Source organism: Typopeltis vanoorti, chromosome 13, assembly GCF_054136105.1.
Source record: "Typopeltis vanoorti isolate ZY-2024b chromosome 13, IOZ_Tvanoo_1.0, whole genome shotgun sequence".
NCBI classification, from domain to species: Eukaryota; Metazoa; Arthropoda; class Arachnida; order Uropygi; family Thelyphonidae; genus Typopeltis; species Typopeltis vanoorti.
Window position 1 is genome coordinate 4,173,736 of NC_143561.1, and position 23,092 is coordinate 4,196,827.

Consider the following 23,092-nt stretch of genomic DNA (forward strand, 5'->3'; position numbering starts at 1 on the left):
CAATAACAGTAAGAATGTTCCATGCAACAGGAAGTTTGGAGCTATATGCTGTAAAATCTCTTGCTTATTCATTGTATCAGTTTGTTGAATGGGAAAGATAACAGTGCTTGGGTAGCTCTGAAATGCTGCAAATATAATACAATATCTTAATGTTCCCCAGAGTTAGATGAGTGGGATCAACTCAAAGAATTATCTTTATTATCTGCAAGTGAAAAAAAAAAAAAAAATGAATGCCTATAACTTTAATGATAGCAGATGACATGGCCCACAAATGTGCATTAGTTGGCTCAACTAGTCATCCATATTGATGGATAATGGAGAAAATATGTCTAGACATAATAATTAACTAAATTTATTTAGTATACTATAAGCCTGTGTAGCTCAGTGGAATTGGCATGTTTCGTCACTGTTCAAATGCCCAAAGAAAGACCTAGGTTCAATTCTAGTAACTGACTAGAACTTTTTCTAAGCCTTTTTTCAACTGGTTGCCAAGTTAGTCTGTGGCACAGACAAGTGGGCTCTTCATCTCAAACTAAGAAAATCGACCACAGAACCCACACTATTTCAAACAATAACATACTATGTTAGGGAACACAAGATGGCTGCACTTTTCTTGTCCAAGTATCTCTGACTACCGGTGGAAGGTGAGCTGCCCACTCAGGAATAAAACAGCCTTGCCTACTTCCTGTAAGGGAATAGAATATAGAACAGTGGAGCAGATAATTTACTGTGCCAATATTCCATGTTGGTCACCAAAGCATCCTTAATGGCACAAAAATTTTTTTTATGTGGTTCACTACATAAATCTATACTAAAATTCCTACCACTGGTGGGCCATGGATTTTTTTTCCCATTCAAAAATTTCAAAAATAAAGAATATTAATGACATTATTTTTTTCATTTCTCAATCAGCCATAATTATTTCCCATATTTTAGATAAGATGAGGCAGCTCAATTTACCCAGATGGTAGGTAGTAATTATAAAAATATTTCCAATAAATGTTACTCCAAAAAAAAAAAGGGGGGGAGGTTTTTTTTTTACCCAATAGTTCCAGTGATTCATATCCATGGCATGTTCTGCTACTTCAGAATGGCTCTAATGCAAGTAATGGACACTGTTTCTCCAAATGGATGTTGGCAGTTCTTAATATTTGTCAAAAATAGGAAAGCTCATAAGAGCAAAGGAGGTTAAGAATCCCAATATACCTATACAATGGAGAGATCTTTCAGTGAGTGCATAATGGTAGCTAATTTTTGGCATGCTTGAAGAGACTGTATGGCATATTGTTTTAATACGCATGAGATATTTTTTGAGGTGTCCTGGATATAAGGAATGGCAACAGATTTTGTGTTTTGGATTTACAGCAGCCTTCTGTTGATTTTGTAAAGGGGAAAACCATTGATTAAATGTCACGGATGTGACTGATACCTGTGGATAGCCTAGTGGATTAATTGGCTAAGGTTTTGATAACACCCTACTACTGAGGGATGGTGACGTGAGAAATGTAGCTTCAGTGTGGGTAGGTTTTAATGCAGAAAGGTTCTAGGTAGTACGAAGGTTGTTTGAAAAGTTTGGTAAAAGAATCACCTTTTTCTCAACAGTCTCCATCAAGGTTTACACATTTGGTCCAGCGAGTTTCATTTGAAGAAAATTTTTTCCCACTGAGCCAAATTTTTAAGTTTGAGAACAAGAAGTCACACAGGACAAAGTCCAGGGAATATGGTGGATGTGGAACCAGTTCAAACCTCAACTCGTTTTCTATTCACCAATTTTGGCCTTTTTTAAACAGTCCAACAGACTCCTGCTATTGTCTTAAGCTTTTCCAAATAGGTCTATCATTATAATTCCTTGGGAATTATAATCATTATAATTCCTTGGGAAGTGGAGAAAATGAATGGTGCCTTACATTGCCTGAGTGAGTGAAGTTTAAGAGGCGGTAACGTAGCTTTTGCTATGTCTGAAGGGTCATTCAGTTATTCTCTTGAGAAAATGACCAAGTCATTTTCTCAAACTGAGAAAATGCACATAACACAGCATACAGTGCTACCACTTTGCTGGATGAAGAGATGGAGATGCATGAATAGAAAGTTCTAGAGCTTCTGCATAACTTAAGTGAGAATTCAGATGTTATTAGCATACTATAGGAGCATTCAGATACTGGTTAGGCTCTTAACCTGGTTGTATAATTTGAGTCTCAGCTCAGAATAGATACGAGGATGGAAAGCATATGATACACCTGAGTATAAAGGATGGTGCAAAATGTGATTACTATCAGTATCTCTAGGGTGGTGGTGATAGTGAAGATTGGAAAAGTAGAAAAAAGCTTTCACATAGAAATTGGTTAACAGATAAGCAATCCTCTGCAAAGAACAACAGTGGAGGGAGACGTTTTAACAATTTTATAATTCAACAGATCAGCTGAATATAATGAATGGATATGCTATGATACTGTTCGACTTGACTAAGGCATTTGATAGGAATAACATATGGAGATCCAAATATAAACTACTGACTTGGATAAATGAGTGGATGACAGACAGCTAACAAAGTAGTGCATGGAGGGTGTCAAATTTTAGGTAACCAGTGGTGTTCCCAGAGATCAGTAAATGTACCATTTGGTTCAATCTATGCAAGAATGGTATTGGAAATAACCTGACAGAAATGTTCAGCTGTTACTAACAGTGCAAAGAAGGCAAGATAAGCAGAATGTACAGGCTAGAACTATGGGATAATGATTATATAGAAATTGGAGTAATTATTATTTGCTTCAGAATCCAACATGATCTTCCATCACATAAGCTAAACTTGTAATTATTTAATGTAAATAACTTATTTTATAATTTAATATTCATATAACTACCTTAATTTTGTCTAATATTTAATTATATTAATAATTTTATTAATAATGAAAAGACTATTAAATATTATTAAGCTATTTTAATTATTACTATGTTAATATAAGAACTTTTATTTGATAATTTAACTGCGCATTATTTGAAATGTAAATATTCTCTATTTATTCCTGTTTGTAAAGTTTAAAGTTATGTAATAGCTCAATTTTATTATATTTTTTGTTGTCATGGAAACGTATGTAAGTGAGCGAGCACGTTTTGGAACACCACGTCAGGTTTATTGATAAGTTTTAGAAAGAAATCACGAGAAGAATGGATATAAAAAGCAATGAACGCTGAAATTATTAATAAGGAAACAGAGAGAAAGGAAGAGAGGATTAGCATTAGGTCGGAATCGGAGCATTCGGGAATCAGTGCGATAAAAGCGAGTCGGCAAGTCACTCAAGCAGCTAATAAAGTCTACTAGTCGAGAGGCGGTTAGCTAATAAGTTGTAGAATAACAATTATAGCTACGGAAGACAGCTGAGTGACTACTAAATAGACTAGCAATACTTGAGTTGATATTTAATTTCAGGGCCGACCTGTCAAGGACACACAGAATCTTGAAATAAAGCACGGAGTTACTAGAATAGTAGAGGCTGTAAAATTGAAGTTTACCGTTAACTGTGTTTAGAATTGTAGTGTCTAAAGAATTAATTGAATGCCGGAAGAGTGAACAATTGTGCATATAAAACCTCAAGTTAAGGAATTAATGTGTGTTGCCTTATTTCATGAGTGATCAGTAGTACTTCATGCAAGAACGTTTGTTTATGTGTATAGTGACCGTGAATTAATTCAGTTAATGCTTTGGATATTTATTTTAATGAGTGCCGATTATTGTTAAAAGTGTTTACAGTTAAAAAAATGTTTGTGTGTAAGTTCATGAAGAAAGAAGATTATCAGTAAGATTATTCCAACCATTAATATTCCTTTGCAGAGAAGTGTGCGAGTTTCATCCTAGAATTTCCTTATACTAACAGTAACTATTGAAGAAATTAGCTAAAGTGTATTTATAAGTGTTTGCTTGTAAAGAGGTATTGCTGCAATTTTTATTGTATTTGAAACTTATAGAACTATGAAATATTGATGTGAATGATCATTAAGGAATTTTATTAAATAGTTAAAAGGAACTGTGAGAAGACTGTATTACAGATAACAGAATTACCATTGTCTGAGCTTGTATGACTTTATTATCAGAAAGGCTGAAGTGTTTATAATAACTTATTTAGTGATTTGATCTTAAGTGTATAATTTGTGATTATAAAATTAAATGTTTGTTTTGTTATTCTAATACAAATATAGAGAAAATTTATATTTATAGACTGCACCACTCTATATCTGGATTAGTTCAAGAATTGAAGATAAATCAACCCTCAACTATTACTCCTTAAAATATATACTGGCCGAGTATATTTAACTTACTTAATTCACCCGCTTTGGTTCGAATATTTTATGAATGGTGCAGTAAAAGAGATTCAGGCAAAATACAACATTAGAATATTTAATACAGTCTTTTCATTATTAATACATATATCTTGATTAAATAATTAAATATTAGACAAAATTAAGGTAGTTATATGAATATTAAATTATAAAATAAGTTATTTACATTAAATAATTACAAGTTTAGCTTATGTGATGGAAGATCATGTTGGATTCTGAAGCAAATGATAATTACTTCAATCTCTATATAATCAGAATCCAACATTAGCAAGGTATGCACTTGAGGATAATAAGATTCCAAATAGTATATTATACTGGCAGGATTATTCTTGAAGAAACTGATGAGGCTTGGGATCTTATGATAGACAGGAAGATGAAGTTCAAAGGTCACCTAGGAAAAATTGTAAATAGAATTCTAAGGTTAATTGTAATGTTGAAACTAACATTGATGTGCAAGGAGATAAAGAATTCCTGTGCAAATTTGATTCTCAGGGGATAAAGAAGCTCTGGAAAGGGGACAAACAAAAATTAGAGATAATGTTTGATTATGGAATTTAGAGTATTAAGACAGCTTGAGAGTATATGGCCTGCAAACGCTGGTAAAACGGGAGAAAGAAGGAAAATCTATAACTCTGAGAGTACCTGTTTTGCTAACCTTTCCTCTTTTATGTACAAGACCATAGTACATTAAGTTAGGTACTAACAGATTTCTGAATATTAATTATGTAATTTCCACAACACAATTAGAACAAGGTCTACTGCATAATTCAGTTTTGAGATCTTTCTCTCTCTCTCTCTCTCTCATTCCATAAATTTATTCAGCTAATCCTCTTTGCTTATTCTGTTATCTATTTTCATATTATTTGCCATCTTCATTAAAAATTGTGATCAAATAACTGAATAAGGTTTTTACCTAAAATCGTTATCAGATCTGAAAAATTCACATCTACATCTTGAAGGATGGAAGCATACATATAGTTTCATTCGACAGTAGCCATTCAAGTAGTTGAAAAGTAACAGATCTGCTTTTGATTCGTATCATTTTCAAAATCACTACTATTTATATGAATTGTAGTGATTTTTTTTCCATATCATTTTGAGTGGGGATGTGTGTATTTTGTTGTTATAGGCCTTTGTTGTTATTTTGTTGTGATATTTTTGGAAATTTTTTCTCAACTGCAGTGTCACTAATGCTTAATGAATACTTCAAGTGAACTAAACTTAAGAGGAAGAACATGCAACAGAGGAGTAAGTCGTGAACATGACTTCCGCACAAACGAAGTACAAATCTTCTCCATGTGTGGTCTTGACAGTGCCTCTACATAACCACCATAAATTTGGAATACCTCTAAGCACAATCTGGTAGTGTATGGCATGATTATTCATTCTTTTATGGAATGTTCCCGATGCAAAAAGTCTGGAAAACCAATTTACCTTCAAAAGAAGGAGATAGTGGCTCTGTAGAAGAAAGGGAGCTGTTTCCATGTTGTTCATCCCTAGAAATTTCAATAACATAACCACACCCTTTGTTACAATTTAGACTATAACTTTACCTTATAAAACTGTTCTTTTGGCTTTAACACACAACATATCTATTATAAGAATAATTTAAATTTCTTTATAACTAAAATATATTAATTTACATCATTCAGCAAAAATAAATTCCTATACAAATACTTACCATACGCACACTTATTGATCTGTTATATAATTTCTGTCCATTAAGCATGGCTGAATAGAAGTCAAGGTTTTAAAACAGTTACCATCAATGCTTTATCTCTGCACAATTGAACATGAATATTAGCAATAAGCATATAGTCAATATGAACACCAAAAACCCTTAGGTCTGGCATTCATTGATTTTGAAAAGGCACTTGATTCAATCTCAACATTAGCTATTTTAGAAGCCCTTAAAAAAACAAGAAATTGAAAAACTTACACTCGATATACTTAGTCATATATATAAAAAATTCAACTGCATCTTTAAAATCAGGAACAGATATGGAATTTCCTACAAAAAAAAAAAAAAAAGTTAACATGATTCCATTTCACCTAAATTATTTACAGCAGCCTTAGAAGAAAAATTTTAAAAACCTGGACTGGAAAAATAGAGGAATTATGGTAAATAGGAAAGAACTAATTTAGTTCTTTCACCTAACTGATGATATTATATTCTTCTTTTAGGAAACTAGGCAGAAGTTCTTCAACAAATGATCACCCAATTGAATGCAGAAAGTAAAATGAAAGGATTAAATGTAAACAAAGACAAAACAAAAATAATGTATAATAAATACATTATCAAAAATGTCAGTACAAATGGAACACCAAGAAATTGATATAGTAACCTCCTATGTTTACCTAAGACAAAAGATCACAGTAGAGTGCAACTGTAACGGCTTGGTTCAATAACCTTTGGAAAACACTGCGAAGCACTCAAAGAAACCTTCCAAATCTGACATAAAACAAAAATATTCGACATTTGTATATACTTATGGTGTGATGACTTATGGAAGTGGAACAAAATGAGAATTACCCATAGGAAAATGGAAAGATCATTCCTTAGTATTAGCATTCTAGATAGAAAGCACAATACTTGGGTCAGAGCTGAGACTAGGGTGAGAGACATTAATTATAACAGCCACTAAAAGAATTAATTATAACAGCCACTCAAAAAATGGTATCCTAGAAATGGAAAGAGCTGCAGTATGGCCAAAGAGATGCCAGGAACTCAGTGGCATATGGGAGCTCAAGAAAGGAATGAAGGAAGGCCTTCATCCAGCAGTGGGCAGAAAATGGCTGATGATATAGTCAATGCTACCTGTTAATCTGCTTAAGAATGGGAATGTCAATTAACATACTAATGGTGTCAGACTACTCATCATCATCATCATCAAATTCCTGCCATGTACCCTCAAGGGATGTACAGGACTACTCATGAACTAATAATTTCAGCATTGCTGATTTTTCTGTTATATTCCTTTCATGAAGATGCCAAGGTGTTCATGTGAACAAAAACTATTAGGAAAATTTAAGTTACTCATATTATGATCTTATATTTCAGACGAATATCTAATATTTTCTAAGGAAAACCTGAGTTGGTTTTTAGTGACTTTGAGCTGTTCTTGCCACACACAAAAAAGCATGCTAAGCAGCAGAACACAGATTCTCTTTGAGATGAATCTTCTAAGGGAAACCTCAGATGGTTATCTGTGATTTTGAACTGTTCCAGCAACACACAAAAAAACATACCAAGCAGAGCATACATGCACACACACACACACGCATAGATTCTCTGAGATCGTGATATTGTTCATATCACAATCCAAATAGCTATGTTCCTGGGTAACCAAAGTTGCCGTTGCTCATATGCATGAATACCATGCAGAATTCAAATAGTAGTAATGTGTAAAAAAAAGCTAACCTCACTTTTCATTAGTTTATGTGCAAAGTATAAGTACATAGTTAAATTAGAGCAGATTTGGCTGTTCTAATATAAGTATGTATAATAAATACATATAACAGGAGAAAGGTTAAAGGACTTCTTAGAATTGTCAGCCCAGCCAGAAAATTCTGCTTTCCTAATACCCCTAATCCTCTGCAAACTGCTCAGGTAACAACAGCTATACAGGATTATATATCTGCAAATGTGCATTTTCTTTGGGACTGATCCTCACCATGACAATACAATCTAAACTCAATCTAAATCAGCATCTAAAGATACAATAAGAAATGCTTCTTACAATCATTTAGTGCACCTTTAGGTATCAAGAACTACTTGATTAAAAGCTGACAGAGATTTCTTTTTGTAATGCCATCAAAAATTCCATTTTAAGACAAACACATTCCATTTCTTTTTATTTATTCTCTTCCTTTGAATTACTTCATCTAAGGGAAAAACTGCATAGATGGAATTCACGTAGGATGGAATCAGACTGTGATCCAAGTAGACTGACAAAAATATGGGAATTTTCACTAATGCACTTTTTGCCAGCTTCGTTTGGCCAAGTGAATAGAATTTCCACTAAGTTACAAGGCCACAAACTTAAATTACACTGCGACACAGATGTTTGTAAACATCTTCAGATATTTCTTTGTTGCTATGCTCAGGGAGATTGAAGTAGTAATTTGAAAAATTCTGTTGGTCTCTAGAGCAGTTCATTATGGATAAGATTACGTGACTGTTAAACTCATGGTACTAATGCACAATAAGGTATATGCCCTTTTATGGATGGAATTTACCCATTAAAAAAGAAAAAATCAGGTTGCATCACAAAGATTAGCATATCTATATTGTAATGTTCATAAAAGATGGCAGACAGCTAGTTTTAGACAAGTGAGACCAATGGAACAAAAGAACCAAGCCGTATTCAAGACTATCTAATGCTATATTTTACATGTATTTATTATACAAAAAAATATTTAAAAAAATTATGAAAAACGGGGTATTTCCGGAGTCCCAAAACTCAATGCGAAAGACCAATTTTTCTCATAAGATCAAAAGGATATTGGTAAAGTGGTTATTTTTTGTTAGTTTAGGGAGAAGTGAAACAGTTGATTGTTTTGATTGTCAGGAATAATTTGAGAAATATAAAAGAAATATGCAAGAGGAGGGTGTGATGAAATTTACTGACAGAAGCGAAAAAAGAATCAGAAAGTAAAGAATGTGAGTGAGCTGTCTCAGTAGGACAGGAATGAATTGTAGAATGACATGATTCCTAATGAGTCAATTAAAAAAATTGTGCAGGAGGGATGGTGAGCAATTTATGGATGTATGTAATGAATTTAATAAAAAGAACAAAAGTACCACTCGATGAAGTGCATTTAAATGGTTTAGGAGCTAGATGTTTGAAGGGTGTTGTTTAATGAGAGGCTGGAATTGCAAAATCAGAGAAACTAGAAGTGGGAAGCATTATCGGACTGCATACCCCCAGTTAGAAGGATAAATGCATACAGATATAATTATAGCAAGAGCTGCAAAAAAGGTGATCAGGTACTAATTGTGCAGTACAGGGTGCAGGCAAAAAAGGGTGACTTGTATGGTAAAAAAGACTAAATTACATTATGAGAGCAAATTCATTAAGCAGGCAAAAGTAAATCCAAAACAGTTATTTTGCTAGCAAGTAAGAGGAAGAATGATCATGGAAAGATAACTTTAATCAATGCCAATGGTAGGAAGGTGACAGAAGCAAAAAAAAATAGTTGAGTTACTGAGTTTGGTGAATCATGCAGGTAGAAATTTTATCGTTACTAATGTGACAAACTGATGTCAGAATGGAGGTAGATAAACAACAATGCATGTTCAACATATTGAAAAATATCAACTGAATAAAGTAATAGGACAGGATGTAATGTTGGCCTGTGTGCTACAAGAATGTCCAAGAGAATTGGCAGCATCTGTGACAAAGTTATGTAATATAAGTCTTGCTTCATTATATGGAAGATGGGAAGGGGGGGGGGGGGCAATCCATGGAAGTTTGTGGTTAAGAAAGGGGTGAGAGCTAGTTTATCTCTCAAAGAACAGTGAGTGGAACAACATGCCTGTCAAAGTACTGCATACATGTAGTATGAATGAGTTTAAAGGTATGACTGCTGGTGTCTTTGACGAGTTCTTCACTCCCTTGAGGTCTAATAATAATAAATCCATAGGTTAATGGCAGGCAGAGTTGTTCAGAGCATATACTGCAAAACTTGACAAAATAGTTTAAAGAACTTTTTTTTTTTGTGTTAAAAACATCGAAGGGGGTTATTACTCCTCTTCATAAAGCTTATGATTTGCCAGCATCTTGACTACTGTGCACAGAGTTGGTCACCTGAGTTTCTTGTAGCGGGTTGTGAAGAGAATTCAGATGAACAAGCTGGTGATAGGTCTGTGGGCTGTAAAATTTAGTTGATACGTGGAAAACAGGGGATATGATAAACTTTAAAGGGATTCCATAAGACTGACAAAAAAAGAGAAAATAAGGGGTTAGCCGCAAGATGTGTGAGGACAGGTACGATTGGTATTGTGTGTATAAGTTAGAATGGTTCTCCCGCGATGAGTGTTCTGACCCCATGGAGATACCCGAATAATAATAATAATAATACAGGGTGTTTCAAAAAGAATGACCCGATTTCAAATAATTATATTTAATTATTTGAAATCGAATTATTTGAAATTTGAATTTCTGCATGAGTCATGACATTTTAAAAAAAAATGTCATGACTCATGACATTTTTTTTTAAAATGTCATGACTCATGCAGAAATTCAAATTTCAAATAATTCGATTTCAAATAATTAAATATAATTATTTGAAATCGGGTCATTCTTTTTGAAACACCCTGTATAATAATAATAATAATTAATAAAGGATACAAATAGCTTGAACAGCTTCCAGTGGATGATCAAATTCAATAGTACCATGTCCTTTACTGTTTCCATCTTTATCAGTTTTTAATTCAACATTAGTTACTTTTCCTGCCATCTTAAAGATGTCTTGTAGCTTTTTAGTATTCACCTTATAGTCAAGCTAGAATAATTAAACGATTCAGGTAAACAAAAGTCATCCACCTGGGCTGACAAAAAAAATTCCATCTTACTTACTTAAACGCATACTTACATTAGCAACAAATACTCTATTCGTTAATGGTCCTGTTATTCCAAGAGATTTGAGAAAGTCTGGATTTAATCCATATGTATTAAACTGATTACCACCACCGCCGCCACCACCACCACCAAAGCTATCCCCAACTCTGGAACTACGATCGAGTGAGGATCGTTGTCCTGATCGAGGTACAGGTCGACCACTCTTGTCTCGTTCAACATCATAATCCTGAAGTTAATAAGAAATATAAAAGTATTCCTTTTAGAATAATGAACTGAAATGTTTTACAAGGAAAAAAAATCAAGTACACAATATAACTAAAACTGATTTTTACCTAAACATTTTTTGGTAATGGAAATTATTGGTCACTAAGCATAAAAAAATGGTGCATTGTGATTACTATAAAAAATTTATTCTAGGGAATTTAGTTAATCATTTCTCTGCATTACAATAGTCATAATTTTAACCAACAAGCACAAACAACCGTGCCTGCAACAAAATTTGAACTGTGACCTACTGGTTGATGAGTGGGTACACTAACTACTCAGCCAACTAGGTCAGTTACTTTGACAAGGCTACCAGATACAAGCAGTAAAACATATAGAACTATTTGTATATTAAAAAATAAATCTGGTTAATCTAGCTAATAAGGTGAGGTTTCCTTATAAAGAAAAAGCTATATTCTATAAACAATATGAACACTCATATATATTCAAATAACCAATATTATACAAAGGTCTAATCTTACCTCTTTAACAACTAGCTGCCGTCCTTTATATTCAAATCGATGTAAAACATTAATAGCCTTTTCAACAGATGAAGCTTCTTTCAGTTCCACAATTCTAAAACAAAACCATTTGGAAAGTTCATAATTTTATGGATAAAATAAATTTCACACAGCTATTTGCAAAGAAATTGTACTATTTAGAGTACAAGTGTACAACATTAAAATACAAGCCACATCTTAATAATACCTAGAAATAAGTTGTAACACTGGCTAAAATTTTTATTTTATAATTATATAGTTTAGTTTATCATTTAATCACATTTTGGAAGAGAAGGTAATGGTGAACATGTGACTATTTTTCTCCCCTCTTTAAACATAAACGCATCTAAAAAATATAATTTTTTTTTGGTATACTTTGCGAGGCAAAAGTACAGTTCCTTATTATAATATCAAACTTTAATGGATAAGGAATAAAAGGGAATCACGTTTATCATTTTCATCAGTCATATATAAAATTAGATTGATGTATTTTCAGAAAATCTGAAATAGGATGAGTGTTAAACAAGCATAGCACTAATAACTGTTGCACCAATAATGAATTAGGCATGATTCATGCAGCAGCAAAATAAACTCCACTTTTTCATGATGTGGCATGTATGCACAACTATTGCATAAAAAAAAAGTTGCTATATCTAATTCAGCATCATTCACAACCTTAACAGAAATGATGTACACCACTAGTTCAAAACCAGACCGGTTATTATTAACATTTTATTTCACATTTCATACATATGGGCGAAATGTATTTGTCGAGAAAATTAAAGAATGTGTAAGAAAATAGAAACTGGAGGGGGAGAGAGAGAATGTATTAAGTGTTTCAAAATTGTCTGTCTGTTAGCTGATGACAAGGATGCAACAAATACCTATGGTAAGATGGAAAATATTAATTATGAACATGCAACCATGGAAATAGAGAACGAAATAGATATTAATAAAGAAATAGCAGGATTAAATGCATTCATAGGACAAAGACCAAAACTGAAAAATTGCAGAAGCGGCAGAGCTGGAAAAAAAAAAGCAGGTGATCCGAAGGAATAATAAGGACCAACCGAACAAACAACAAAAACAAGTTAAGGAGAGAATTATGTATGCAGACTCGATGATCAGGGAAGTACTTAACAAAGGGTGACAAAATCTTGTTTCCCAGGTACAGAAATTCCCTATATTAGTCATGCCTTCCAGATGCAAAAAGGTAAGTTGCAGGAAATGATCATCTTGGTTGGTAAAAATGACTCGAGGCAAGGATGTAAAGGAGTTGTTAGAAGACGCAAAACTGAAAAGCAAGAAGGAGAAAACTACTACCATGCTATGATAGAGGAAAACGGAGGAGGAGGCCATTGATATCAAATGGGTATATACGTAGATTATGCAAAAGGAATAATGTCAAATTTGTGGTCTGTGTTTGACAGTAAGGAGTTGTACAATGTTGATGGATAGCGTCTAAATGGTTTTGGTGTTAAGTGTCCAGAGGATGCTGAAGTGCTAAGTTTGGTGTTAAGTGTCTTTGTTCACAGAGTATGCTGAAGTGCAAATTCAAGGAACTTAAACAATTAGGGTGGAAGCAAAAAAAATCAACAGAAATGCCTTCGTGTTTGTGTGAAGGCACCTATGAAATGAGTAGGTGAGAATAACCAAGTGTGGAATCTAGTCTCTCAGGCAAAAATATTGAATAGGGTAGACAATTCAGAAAGTAAGGTGAGTGGGAGACTAAAGGGATGCTGCAGTTTCTATATACTAATGCCAAAAGTATAACGAACAAGAGAGAGAGGAATTTTTGCCATTGGTTAGTGCAACCTTGCCAGAAGTTATAGGTATTAGTGAGACTGTTAACAGCAGATGTAGTTACAAGGATTGAATTTGAAAGGTTAGGTTAGAATATTTTCAGGGAAGATAGGATGCAGGAGGAGGAGTGTTGTGGATGATAGCAGATGAATTGCAGACAAAAAGGATAGGAGACAGGCAAGACAAAATATACGGTTGGTTGTTACTATAGATCAGAGTTCCATAGATGATCTTCCAGATCATCTATGGAACTCTCCGACCTATGAGTACAGGTCGAGTGATTATTATCGGGGAATTCAACTATGGAGATATAGACTAGAAGGAAGAAAGATCACATGACAGGAACAAAATAGAATTTATACATATGCTGAGAGAGAATTATTTAAGGCAGCATGTGATGGAGGGGAGTAGGGATAGGAAAGTATTGAACCTGGTCATATGATCAGAAGAGCTATCCATAACCAAGGCAACATTTTCTCCAACTAGTGAAAGTGACCATGCAGCCTTTACATGGGAGATTATAAAACAGGAGGAATATTCTATTAAGGTGTTAATGTGGAACAACAAGGCAGGTGATTATGACATGCAATTAAATTTGTACATCACATAAAACACTGCAAGATAAGAATGTTAGCAGCACATGGGATAGTTAAGGGTCATGTAGAGGAAGCACTATTAAATTGAATACCTAGGTGTAAGGAGGGTTAATTGGGTAGAAGTTAGATGGATAAGTAATATCATTAAGCACAAGAGCTGCAGAAGAAAATGCTGTTCAAGGTACATAAACAGAAAGGTGACCAGCAAATTTATGAACAATGCAAGACTCAGGCAAGAAAGGTGACCATTATGGCAAGCAAGGCAAAACAGAAGAATCTAGCCAAGCAAGCCAAAGGAAATCCAAAAGAATTCTTTTGTTGTGGCAAGTAAGAGGAACAATGACTATGGAAGATTAATTTTAATGAGTGATGATGATGATGATGATGGTCACAAAGAGACAGAAGCAGATAAAACAGTTGAGTTACTGGGTGACCACTCTGCAAGCATATATCTTCCTAGTGAGGTTACTGCTTTAACTTATGTGACAAGACACTAATGTGGGAAGAGAGGTGGATCAATTGGAGGTTCTTAGGATATTGCAGAATCTCAATGTAAATACAGCTGTGGGATATCAGCTAGGGTTTTGTGAGAATGTTAAGGTAACTTGCAATGCTTTGACTAGGCTGTAAGTCCCAACTCTAGTACAGTTCCAAGGGAGTGGAAAGTGGGCAAAACAATTCCTTTGCATGAGGGATATTCTGAGACCGCAGTAGCAAATTATAGACTAGGTGGATTGATTCACTAAGAACTGCCTTTATCTTAGGCATGGTGGTAAAAGTACTAGAAAAATTGGTCACAAAGAGAATTCAAGAATGCGTAGATAAAAATATGTTACCGTATGATAGTCAAGATGGCTTTGTGAAGGGTCGGTTATGCCTTAGTAATTTACTAACTTTTTATAACATAATAAACAGCTAAGTTGGATAAAGGAAATGGTTACGATTTTGCAAAAGCATTTGACAGAATACCACATGGAACTGTTATGCAAAAGATGTGCTGGACAGATATCAAAAAGTGGTATATGGAGGGACAGAATCGAGGTGAAAACGGGTGACTAGTGGTGTGCTGCAACCATTGCTGTTTAATTTGTACATAAAAGATATAGGAAATAACCTGAAAGGAAATATTCAGTTGTTTGCTGATGATGAAAAATAGAGAATAACTGTTAATCAAGGCGATGTGGAGAGCTTGCAGGAAGATTTAAACAGGCTGTCGGTATGGACAAAATTTAATGGGTGTCAGTTTAATGTCGAGAAATGTAAAGTTATGCATTTTGAGATAAACAGATTACAAGGCATGTATCAACATTGTTGGCACTGTACTCCAGGAAGATGAAGCTAGAAATTAAGGTGTGGTAATAGACAGAAAGTTTATAGGAGATATTGCTAAGTTTGCTAACGTAGCCCATTAATAGCCAAGTAGAAATAAGGAAGTTGTTATTCCTCTTTATAAGGCTTCAATACATCGACATCTGGATTAGTGTGATCATGTCTGGTGTCCTGGGTTTCTTGAGGATGAAAAGGGGGAAGAGGATTCAGAAGCAAGTAACCAAGATGGTGAGTGGCCTGTGGAATGTTCCCTATGAGAATAGATTGAAGATGTATGGACTGCAGAAGTTGGTTGATAGGAGGAAAAGAGGGAATATGAATAGAAACATTTACGTTGTTTAAAGGGTTTTATAGGATAGATGCAGTGGAAATGGTTCAGCACTTGGCTAGAGGGAACAGAACAAGTGGTCATCCCTGGATGTTGAATAAAAGTGTGATCGGTAGAGGTGCGAGGACTAGATATTTTGCACGGAGAGTGGTGAATGAGTGGAATGGGTTTGCCAGTTGGTTGTGAGTGCTTTGTCTGTTAATGGGTTCAAGGTATGACTGATTGTGTGGATAGATTGGGTCTTTCCAATGAGTCTTTGGACTCCATGGAGGTGCCCAAATAATAATAATTAATGGACCCTCAGATGGTGGCCTTAACTATAATTCATCTGAACTGTCTATATACAACTTTCAAAGCAATCCTTTTGATGGAAGACTGTACACATGTAGTCATCCACCACAAGAAATTCATGCTTGCATTCATATTCCCTGTCAAAGAATTCCCAACACTGAATCCTTCCTGTAGGATCACACCACTCCAAATTCTGATAACCCAACCTCTAAAGCTTGATTTTCTGAAATCCAATACCCAAACAGTCAGATCATCTTAAAAATTGCAACATTTCCTAATGCCACAGATCAAGTTGGTAGAGATGCATATTTTTTCTGTTAGCAACGACCTAACACAAATAGTCCATCCATCCAGCAGAATACCAGATAAATGCAGAATACCATCTATCTAATACTTTTGACCTTTTCTCAATCCTCTCCTTCCAAATACTAAATTTTATGGGCAGCTTAGGCTGCCCACACTTCTTTTGGCATTATAATTGTGCAAAACAGAATGAAGATGGTTACTTCCATCCCAAATACCTATTCCATCATTCAATATTTTAATATGGTGATAACACTATTTTCACTTCATATATTTCTATGAGACAATGAGACCTCAATAAGGATCAAAATTGTCTTGAGTAGTGCACTTTCCCATAATAGTGCATACCAATATACACATCCAAAAGGAGGTACATACAATGTGGATTATGGAAATACTGAGGTAATCTGGTCCACAATCTGGGCCACTTCACTGAGCTACACAAGCTCTGGGATTTCAAGGGAATCTGATGTGATGTTGCCAAAAGATACTTTGTATGCAATTTTTTTATGTGCACTTAGGTCAGGAATCGAAAGAAGGTTATATTTCTTGTTGGTAAAAATAAAAACTGGAATGAAGGCCCACATACCATCCAATATGCATGTATGGAAACTGGAATCCCAAACACTTGTTCTACCACTACCAGTCAGTGCATGAAAAATATTTAGTTTATCTGAATTGCATATCTGAGTTGACTAAAGATGAGATGTCTAAAGAATTCACAATCCAGAGGTAGTTCAGTGTGTATCATAGTAGATGGCTTCTGCTCAGATCTATCCACCAAATCCAGAGTTCTGTACATTCTGTACTTCCAGTCACTCTCCTACATATCTATATCCTTCTCTCAATGACCAAATGGCCTCATCCCATTATATCCATAGTTGTGCTGATGCCAGTGTACCTACTTTTCTTCAATTTTCATTTTTTTAATGCAATCATTCTAAGTTTTAAGACCTTCCACAGCATATGCCTTGGATTCTTCAGTGAGGCAAGGACATGTGAACACCTCAATACTTCTAAAACTTGATAATATCAATTACTAAGTTATTTAAAAATACAACATTCAACTCCTCTTACCTGTGATAACAATTAAACCTCCAAACAAGGTCAGATTTCTCTTCTTGGCCTTACCTACTACCCATAAGTGTTAGAAATATATTTATCTCTATAGCCTCCAAGAAACTAAGGATCATTCAGCACTTGCTCATTTATATAGCTAATGATATATAAATCCCAAACTTAAGATACTGTCCATACATTTAGAGTGCTCGATGAAAATATTGCTGTGAAAATATTTGATCATATTCTGAAAAGGTAAATCCGGTTAACAGATGATACCACACTCTCTTTGGTCATATATTTGATCACTTTCTCATAGACATTGCTTCTGCTGTATGTCTTTATGGTATTTTCATGGATTCTATACCCAAAAATGAGCCACCGTTATTCATTCACTCTTCTGGAACTATATGAGCAGCTGTTCAACATCAATTACTTGTGTAGATTCAAACCTACACATTGTTTTCTTCCATTGTTTTCTTTGAAAAAACTATCTTAATCGTGATGTTTTCTCAAAGAGTAACAAATTTTAGTTATTCAGAAGACATACCAACTTTCTCCTTAAATAGTGTCCTCATGGCTAATGTATAAATTTTGCAGCCTGTCATGTTGAGAGTTGAAGTTAAAAAAAAAAAGTGGTAATCCTGTTGTCAAGATTTTATAATTTGGTTACTTCATTAATTTATTTTAATGTATATATCTTCGTTGCTATAATAGAAATTATTAATTTTTGTAAAAGTAAAGTACAAAGTATACAGAACTTAACATTATGGATTGCACTAGTTAATGCTAGTAGCTCATTCCAATAAGTGATGCAAAAAAAACTTTTGTGTTCTCAAAGCTTAAGATTCTCAAATGACTAAACACTACACCATTTAAGAAAAATTAAACTAGGTTTAATCCTAAAGCATGAAAATAATGAGACTATAGCTTAAGGAAAAAAAACAATACACCAACTAAATGCTAGATTAAATCTGTTTAACCTGTTAACATACAAAGACATCTGTGATTAAGTCTTTTGTTTATTGCACCAAAATTGATTTTGACGTATCGCAGATGTTACGAAGTTCGCGTCAATTTCAAATGAATTTAGGGTATTAGGCAGTGAATATATATGCATATAAACTCGTTACTAGTTAGTGTTGCAATTTATTATCATCCCTAATATGTCTGCAAATATTTATATGTTGGCTGAAAGTGATATTGAAAGTGGAGAGGACAGTTTGGATAAAAACAGCGAGACAAATTTATATCAAAGTGTTGGCATTTTTGACATGTCAAGTGACAATAGCAACAGTAGCAGTAAAAGTTCGGTTCGAGGCAATGTTCGTAAACGTTTGAGACCGATAGTCTAGCAGCGATGATTCCGATGTAACAGAAGATGAATGGAATTGGCAAGAAAAGGAAAATATTCCTATTATAAAACCATTTACGGAAATTCCTGGCACCAATGCAATTGCTTTGCTAAGATTTGGTGCAAATCTGACACCTCTTTCTGTTTTGAAACAAATAGATATGCAGCTCAAGCAATAAACGAGGAAAAGATTGAAGAATGGTATCCAATAACAAGTGATGAATTGCAGGCATATTTTGCATTATGTATAATTATGTCACAGGTACAAAAATCTAATATAGACGTGTTGGTCAAAGAGGGCTGTGGTCGAGACACCCATATATTCAAAAATTATGCCTCGTAGACGCTTCGTGGCTATTTTCTCTATTTTGTGGATAATGAAACAATAAAGAAAGACGACAAAATAAGTAAAGTGTGAAATATAGTCGACTACCTGAATAATAAGTTTCAGCAATTATATACACCAGATAAAAATGTAATAATTGACGAATCCCTTATGAAATATAGAGGTCGACTAAATTATGTACAGTTCATTGCAGCAAACGAGCATGATCTGGGATAAAATTTTACAAGCTATGTGAATCAGACTGTGGATATTGTTCAAAGTTCAAAATTTATACAGGAAAGGATAAAATTCCAGGAAGTGATACACCTGCATCTCAAAATGTGGTCATGAGTTGGCCGAACCTATTTTAGGAAAAGGATATATGTTATTCTTAGATAATTGGTATTTGTCACCAGAATTATTTTATTTCTTGAGAAAAAATAGTAGAAATGTTGTGGGGACAGTTAGAAAAAATCACAAGAATATGCCTAAGAAATTGACAACATATAAAATAAAAAAAGCGAATCAAAAACTATCTTGTTGAGGAATTTTGTCATTGCGTTAGCGCAATAAGAAGGATGTTTACATGATAAGCACAAAGCATTCAAAAGAAGAAATGGTAGATACAGGAAAAGTAAGGAGAAGTAAGAGGGGCGATAAAGTAATAAAACCTAAATGTGTTCTTGAATACAATTGCGGAATGGGCGGTGTCGATAGGCAAGACCAACTATTTGCTTGGCGTCAAAGGTTACAAGAAAATATTTTTCTATTTGATGGATATCGCTATTTACAATGCTTATGTTTTATATTCCAAACTACCCAATACATCAAAACTAACAATAGTCAATTTCTGTTTGAACGTAGCAGCAGATGTCGTCAAATATATCTTTACCTAATTATAGTACCCGTGGATGTCCATCACAAAAGGACTGCCCAATTAGACTGCAAGCAAAAAATTGGCAACATTTCCCTGAATATATACCCCTACTAATAAAAAGCGACATCCAGCAAAGAGATGCCATGTATGTGCCAAGCATAATGTAAGTGAGACTACATGGCGATGTAAAAAACGTTTGATACCGTTACATTTACCTAAGTGCTTAGAAAAGTATCATACCTTGCAAAATTATTAATTCTTTATAATAAGGTAACAATTAATGAAATAAATCACATGAATTAAATAAATACTAGTTTTATCTGTTCCAACTTTAAAAATAATTTATATCTCAACCAAAAATGATATGTATCCTCAACAGTATACAGGATTTTACTTCATCAAGTATTCATGATTACTAGTTTTCTATCAACATTTCCATATTATTCAGTTGTATGTCAGATCTTCAATACACCCTGACACCAATTTACTGTTTCAGTCTGGATCACAATGTTGCATCATTAAACAATTAAACCCAACATTTTGTGTTGACTCGTTAAAGCATGCATTTCTCTCATTGTAGAATATTTAGAGATTCACCTAATTTCATTACTTTTCTGCCACACACAATTGAAGGATGAATAAGGAATAAACCAATATAGCTGTGCTGATGCCAGTGTACCTACTCTTCTTCAATTTTCATCTTTTTAATGCAATCATTCTAAGCTTGAGGCTTTAACTAAACTACGTGATAAGACACATTTTTTGATCACCAAAAGATTGGGCTTTACTGAACTGGAGATGTGTGGATGTCATTCATGGATTTATGTACTTATTTACTGCATATCCGTCTTCTTTAATATACAGAATCGGCATTTATGTGTCATCTTACATAAGATATGCAAGTATTAGATTTACACATAATTAGTACTAGTATTTTATATTTTTGTTATATTTGAGTAAAAAAAAAAAAAGAAAGAAAAAGCATATTTACTGGTAATACTACCAAAACATCAAAGAAAACTCAGAGATGAAATTATAAGTGTTAATTCTGACTGACACAAGGGAGAAGCCTGATGATATAAAAAAAGTTCTTGGTCTCCTACAATGGCAGGAACTATTTGATACTGTGAAGGTAATCAGTTAAATCTGCAATGCATTAAGATGCTATGGCGTTGACAAATTGTGCAAGAAAAGTCCTGATATAAAAAGTAGGTTTCAGCTATCTGGGTAGAAAATTGGGTTGCAGATAAAATACTGTAAAGCAAAAAACTTACTGACAACTTCAAACATAAGTTTATTGTGACAGTACGAAAGGAAATTCTTTGCTACCAATAAGGAAACTTTCCTTCCTTATGAAAGAAACTTTATGCTACACTGGGTCAGTTTGAACACATACAACATTTCAGAGTAGCTAGTGCAAATGCCCATTGCAGAACATTCAACCAAGAAATCTAAAATGATAACGTATGAAGATGAATATGTTCTGAAACAATACTTTAATGTGCATAAATGGAAAATCCCAGAGAATGAACTATGCAAATAATTTTAAATTCCTATCCCATTCCCAACAATACTCAGACTCAAAGATCTAAATCGATTAGATAAGATCATTACCCAAGTTAAAATGGGTAATGATCCTCATTACCCATTTTAACTTGGGCTTATCAGGATCATTGTGATGTTATTTAAATCATATCCCCACAGAGCATATTAGTTGCAATGAGAAAATTTACATAAAAAAAGTCAAAGTTGTTTCTGATTTTAATTCTTTAAGATTTCAGATAAATGAAGGAAAAGAACAGTAAGATATCTAAGTTCATTATAAATTTGAGTTTCATCTAAGTTGATCCTTTATATATTGAAAAATAACTGCAGAACTTAAAGGCTCCTCAAGGATATTGACAGAAGGAAGTTAAAATATTTTGGACACATCGAAACGATGGAAGGAGGACTTCTCAGAACAGTAACAGCAGGTAAAATTCCTGGATAAAGAGGAAGGGGTAGACTGTTATTCAGATGGATAGTGCATGCAGAATGATTGATCTTCAGAGAGTTGAAGACTTCAGAAAAGCATACAATTGGATTACATAGTGAGGCTTGGTGTGGCACATCACCGATCATCAGTCACCATATGGCATCTGTGGATGCCCAGTGAACAGATGAGATTATTTTAGTTTATTTTTATTGTTTAGCATCTATTGTATGGTGTCACTCTAACATATGACCAATATCTGTGAAAGGGAATAATAATTCATTGTTCATGCTCAACCTTGTGAATTTGCTTCTGTTAATAGCCTGTTAGATTCAGAATAAGATCTGCATCAATAATTTTTTGTGCCTACATGTTACCAATAACTGTTTATCTAATTTTTATCATTGAGTTTCTACTCAGTGATAAAAATTAGTGGAATGAACAAAAATAGTATAGGTAAAATCTTATTACAAATAAAGATATTAGAAACGAACCAGACATTGCATTCAAAAATGTGTCAATTCTAACAATGCCAGGTTGCTTTGTAATATATCTTTGTTTAGGGGGTATAAGAGCCTACTTCTATTCATTGTTCTCTTTAAATTCATGGTCACTTAAGACCAAGATCAGACTTGATAACAGATTAATTTGAAAGAAAATTTCAAGAAAAAGTTAGTAAAAAAGAAAACTATGCAGTACACTCATTATACTGCACATTACTTGAAGCTACACATCAGGAAACAATAATAATGACAGAAATATTAACTTACCCACAACCTCTGAATTTTCCATCCTCTCCCTGAAATAATTCCACATATGACACATCTCCAACTACAAAAAAAAAAAAAAAAACATTACCAAATCATTTTCCCATAATGACCTGTTAAGATATATAATTCACATAATGCATGTGAAAAAGAAATACAAATTAATCCCTTCCTTCGTGGTTATACAGTAATCAGAATTCATAAAAATAATGGAAATAACTACCACGTTAGAGTAAAACTTCAGTTTAATATAAACCAAAATAAGATGAATCAACTAGTCTCTGATAACAACACTTGTGAACTACAATATGACTAACAGGATTAAGAAAAAAACTGAAATTTTTAAGTGTTACTTATTAGTCATCAGACACTGTTAAAAAGCTATTACACCATTACGCCCATTCT

General features: G+C 33.8%; 1 protein-coding gene across 11 annotated transcripts in view; it reads right to left on the reverse strand.

The window, feature by feature from the left end:
- Positions 1-23,092, reverse strand: part of rump (heterogeneous nuclear ribonucleoprotein rumpelstiltskin) — a 207,678-nt gene that overhangs the window by 150,893 nt on the left and 33,693 nt on the right. For 10 of the 11 annotated variants that reach the window (XR_016549269.1, XR_016549268.1, XR_016549267.1 and 7 more), the window contains exons 4-8: positions 22,691-22,751; positions 11,666-11,759; positions 10,933-11,145; positions 10,689-10,842; positions 6,017-6,066 (exon numbers count right to left, since the gene is read on the reverse strand). Coding sequence is in view for 2 of the 11 variants with exons in the window: in XM_090403054.1 (XP_090259180.1) it covers positions 6,017-6,066; positions 10,689-10,842; positions 10,933-11,145; positions 11,666-11,759; positions 22,691-22,751 (572 nt within the window). In the remaining 9 variants the exon portion in view is untranslated. The remainder of the gene's footprint in view (positions 1-6,016; positions 6,067-10,688; positions 10,843-10,932; positions 11,146-11,665; positions 11,760-22,690; positions 22,752-23,092) is intronic. The other variant, XM_090403055.1, reaches the window with a different exon arrangement.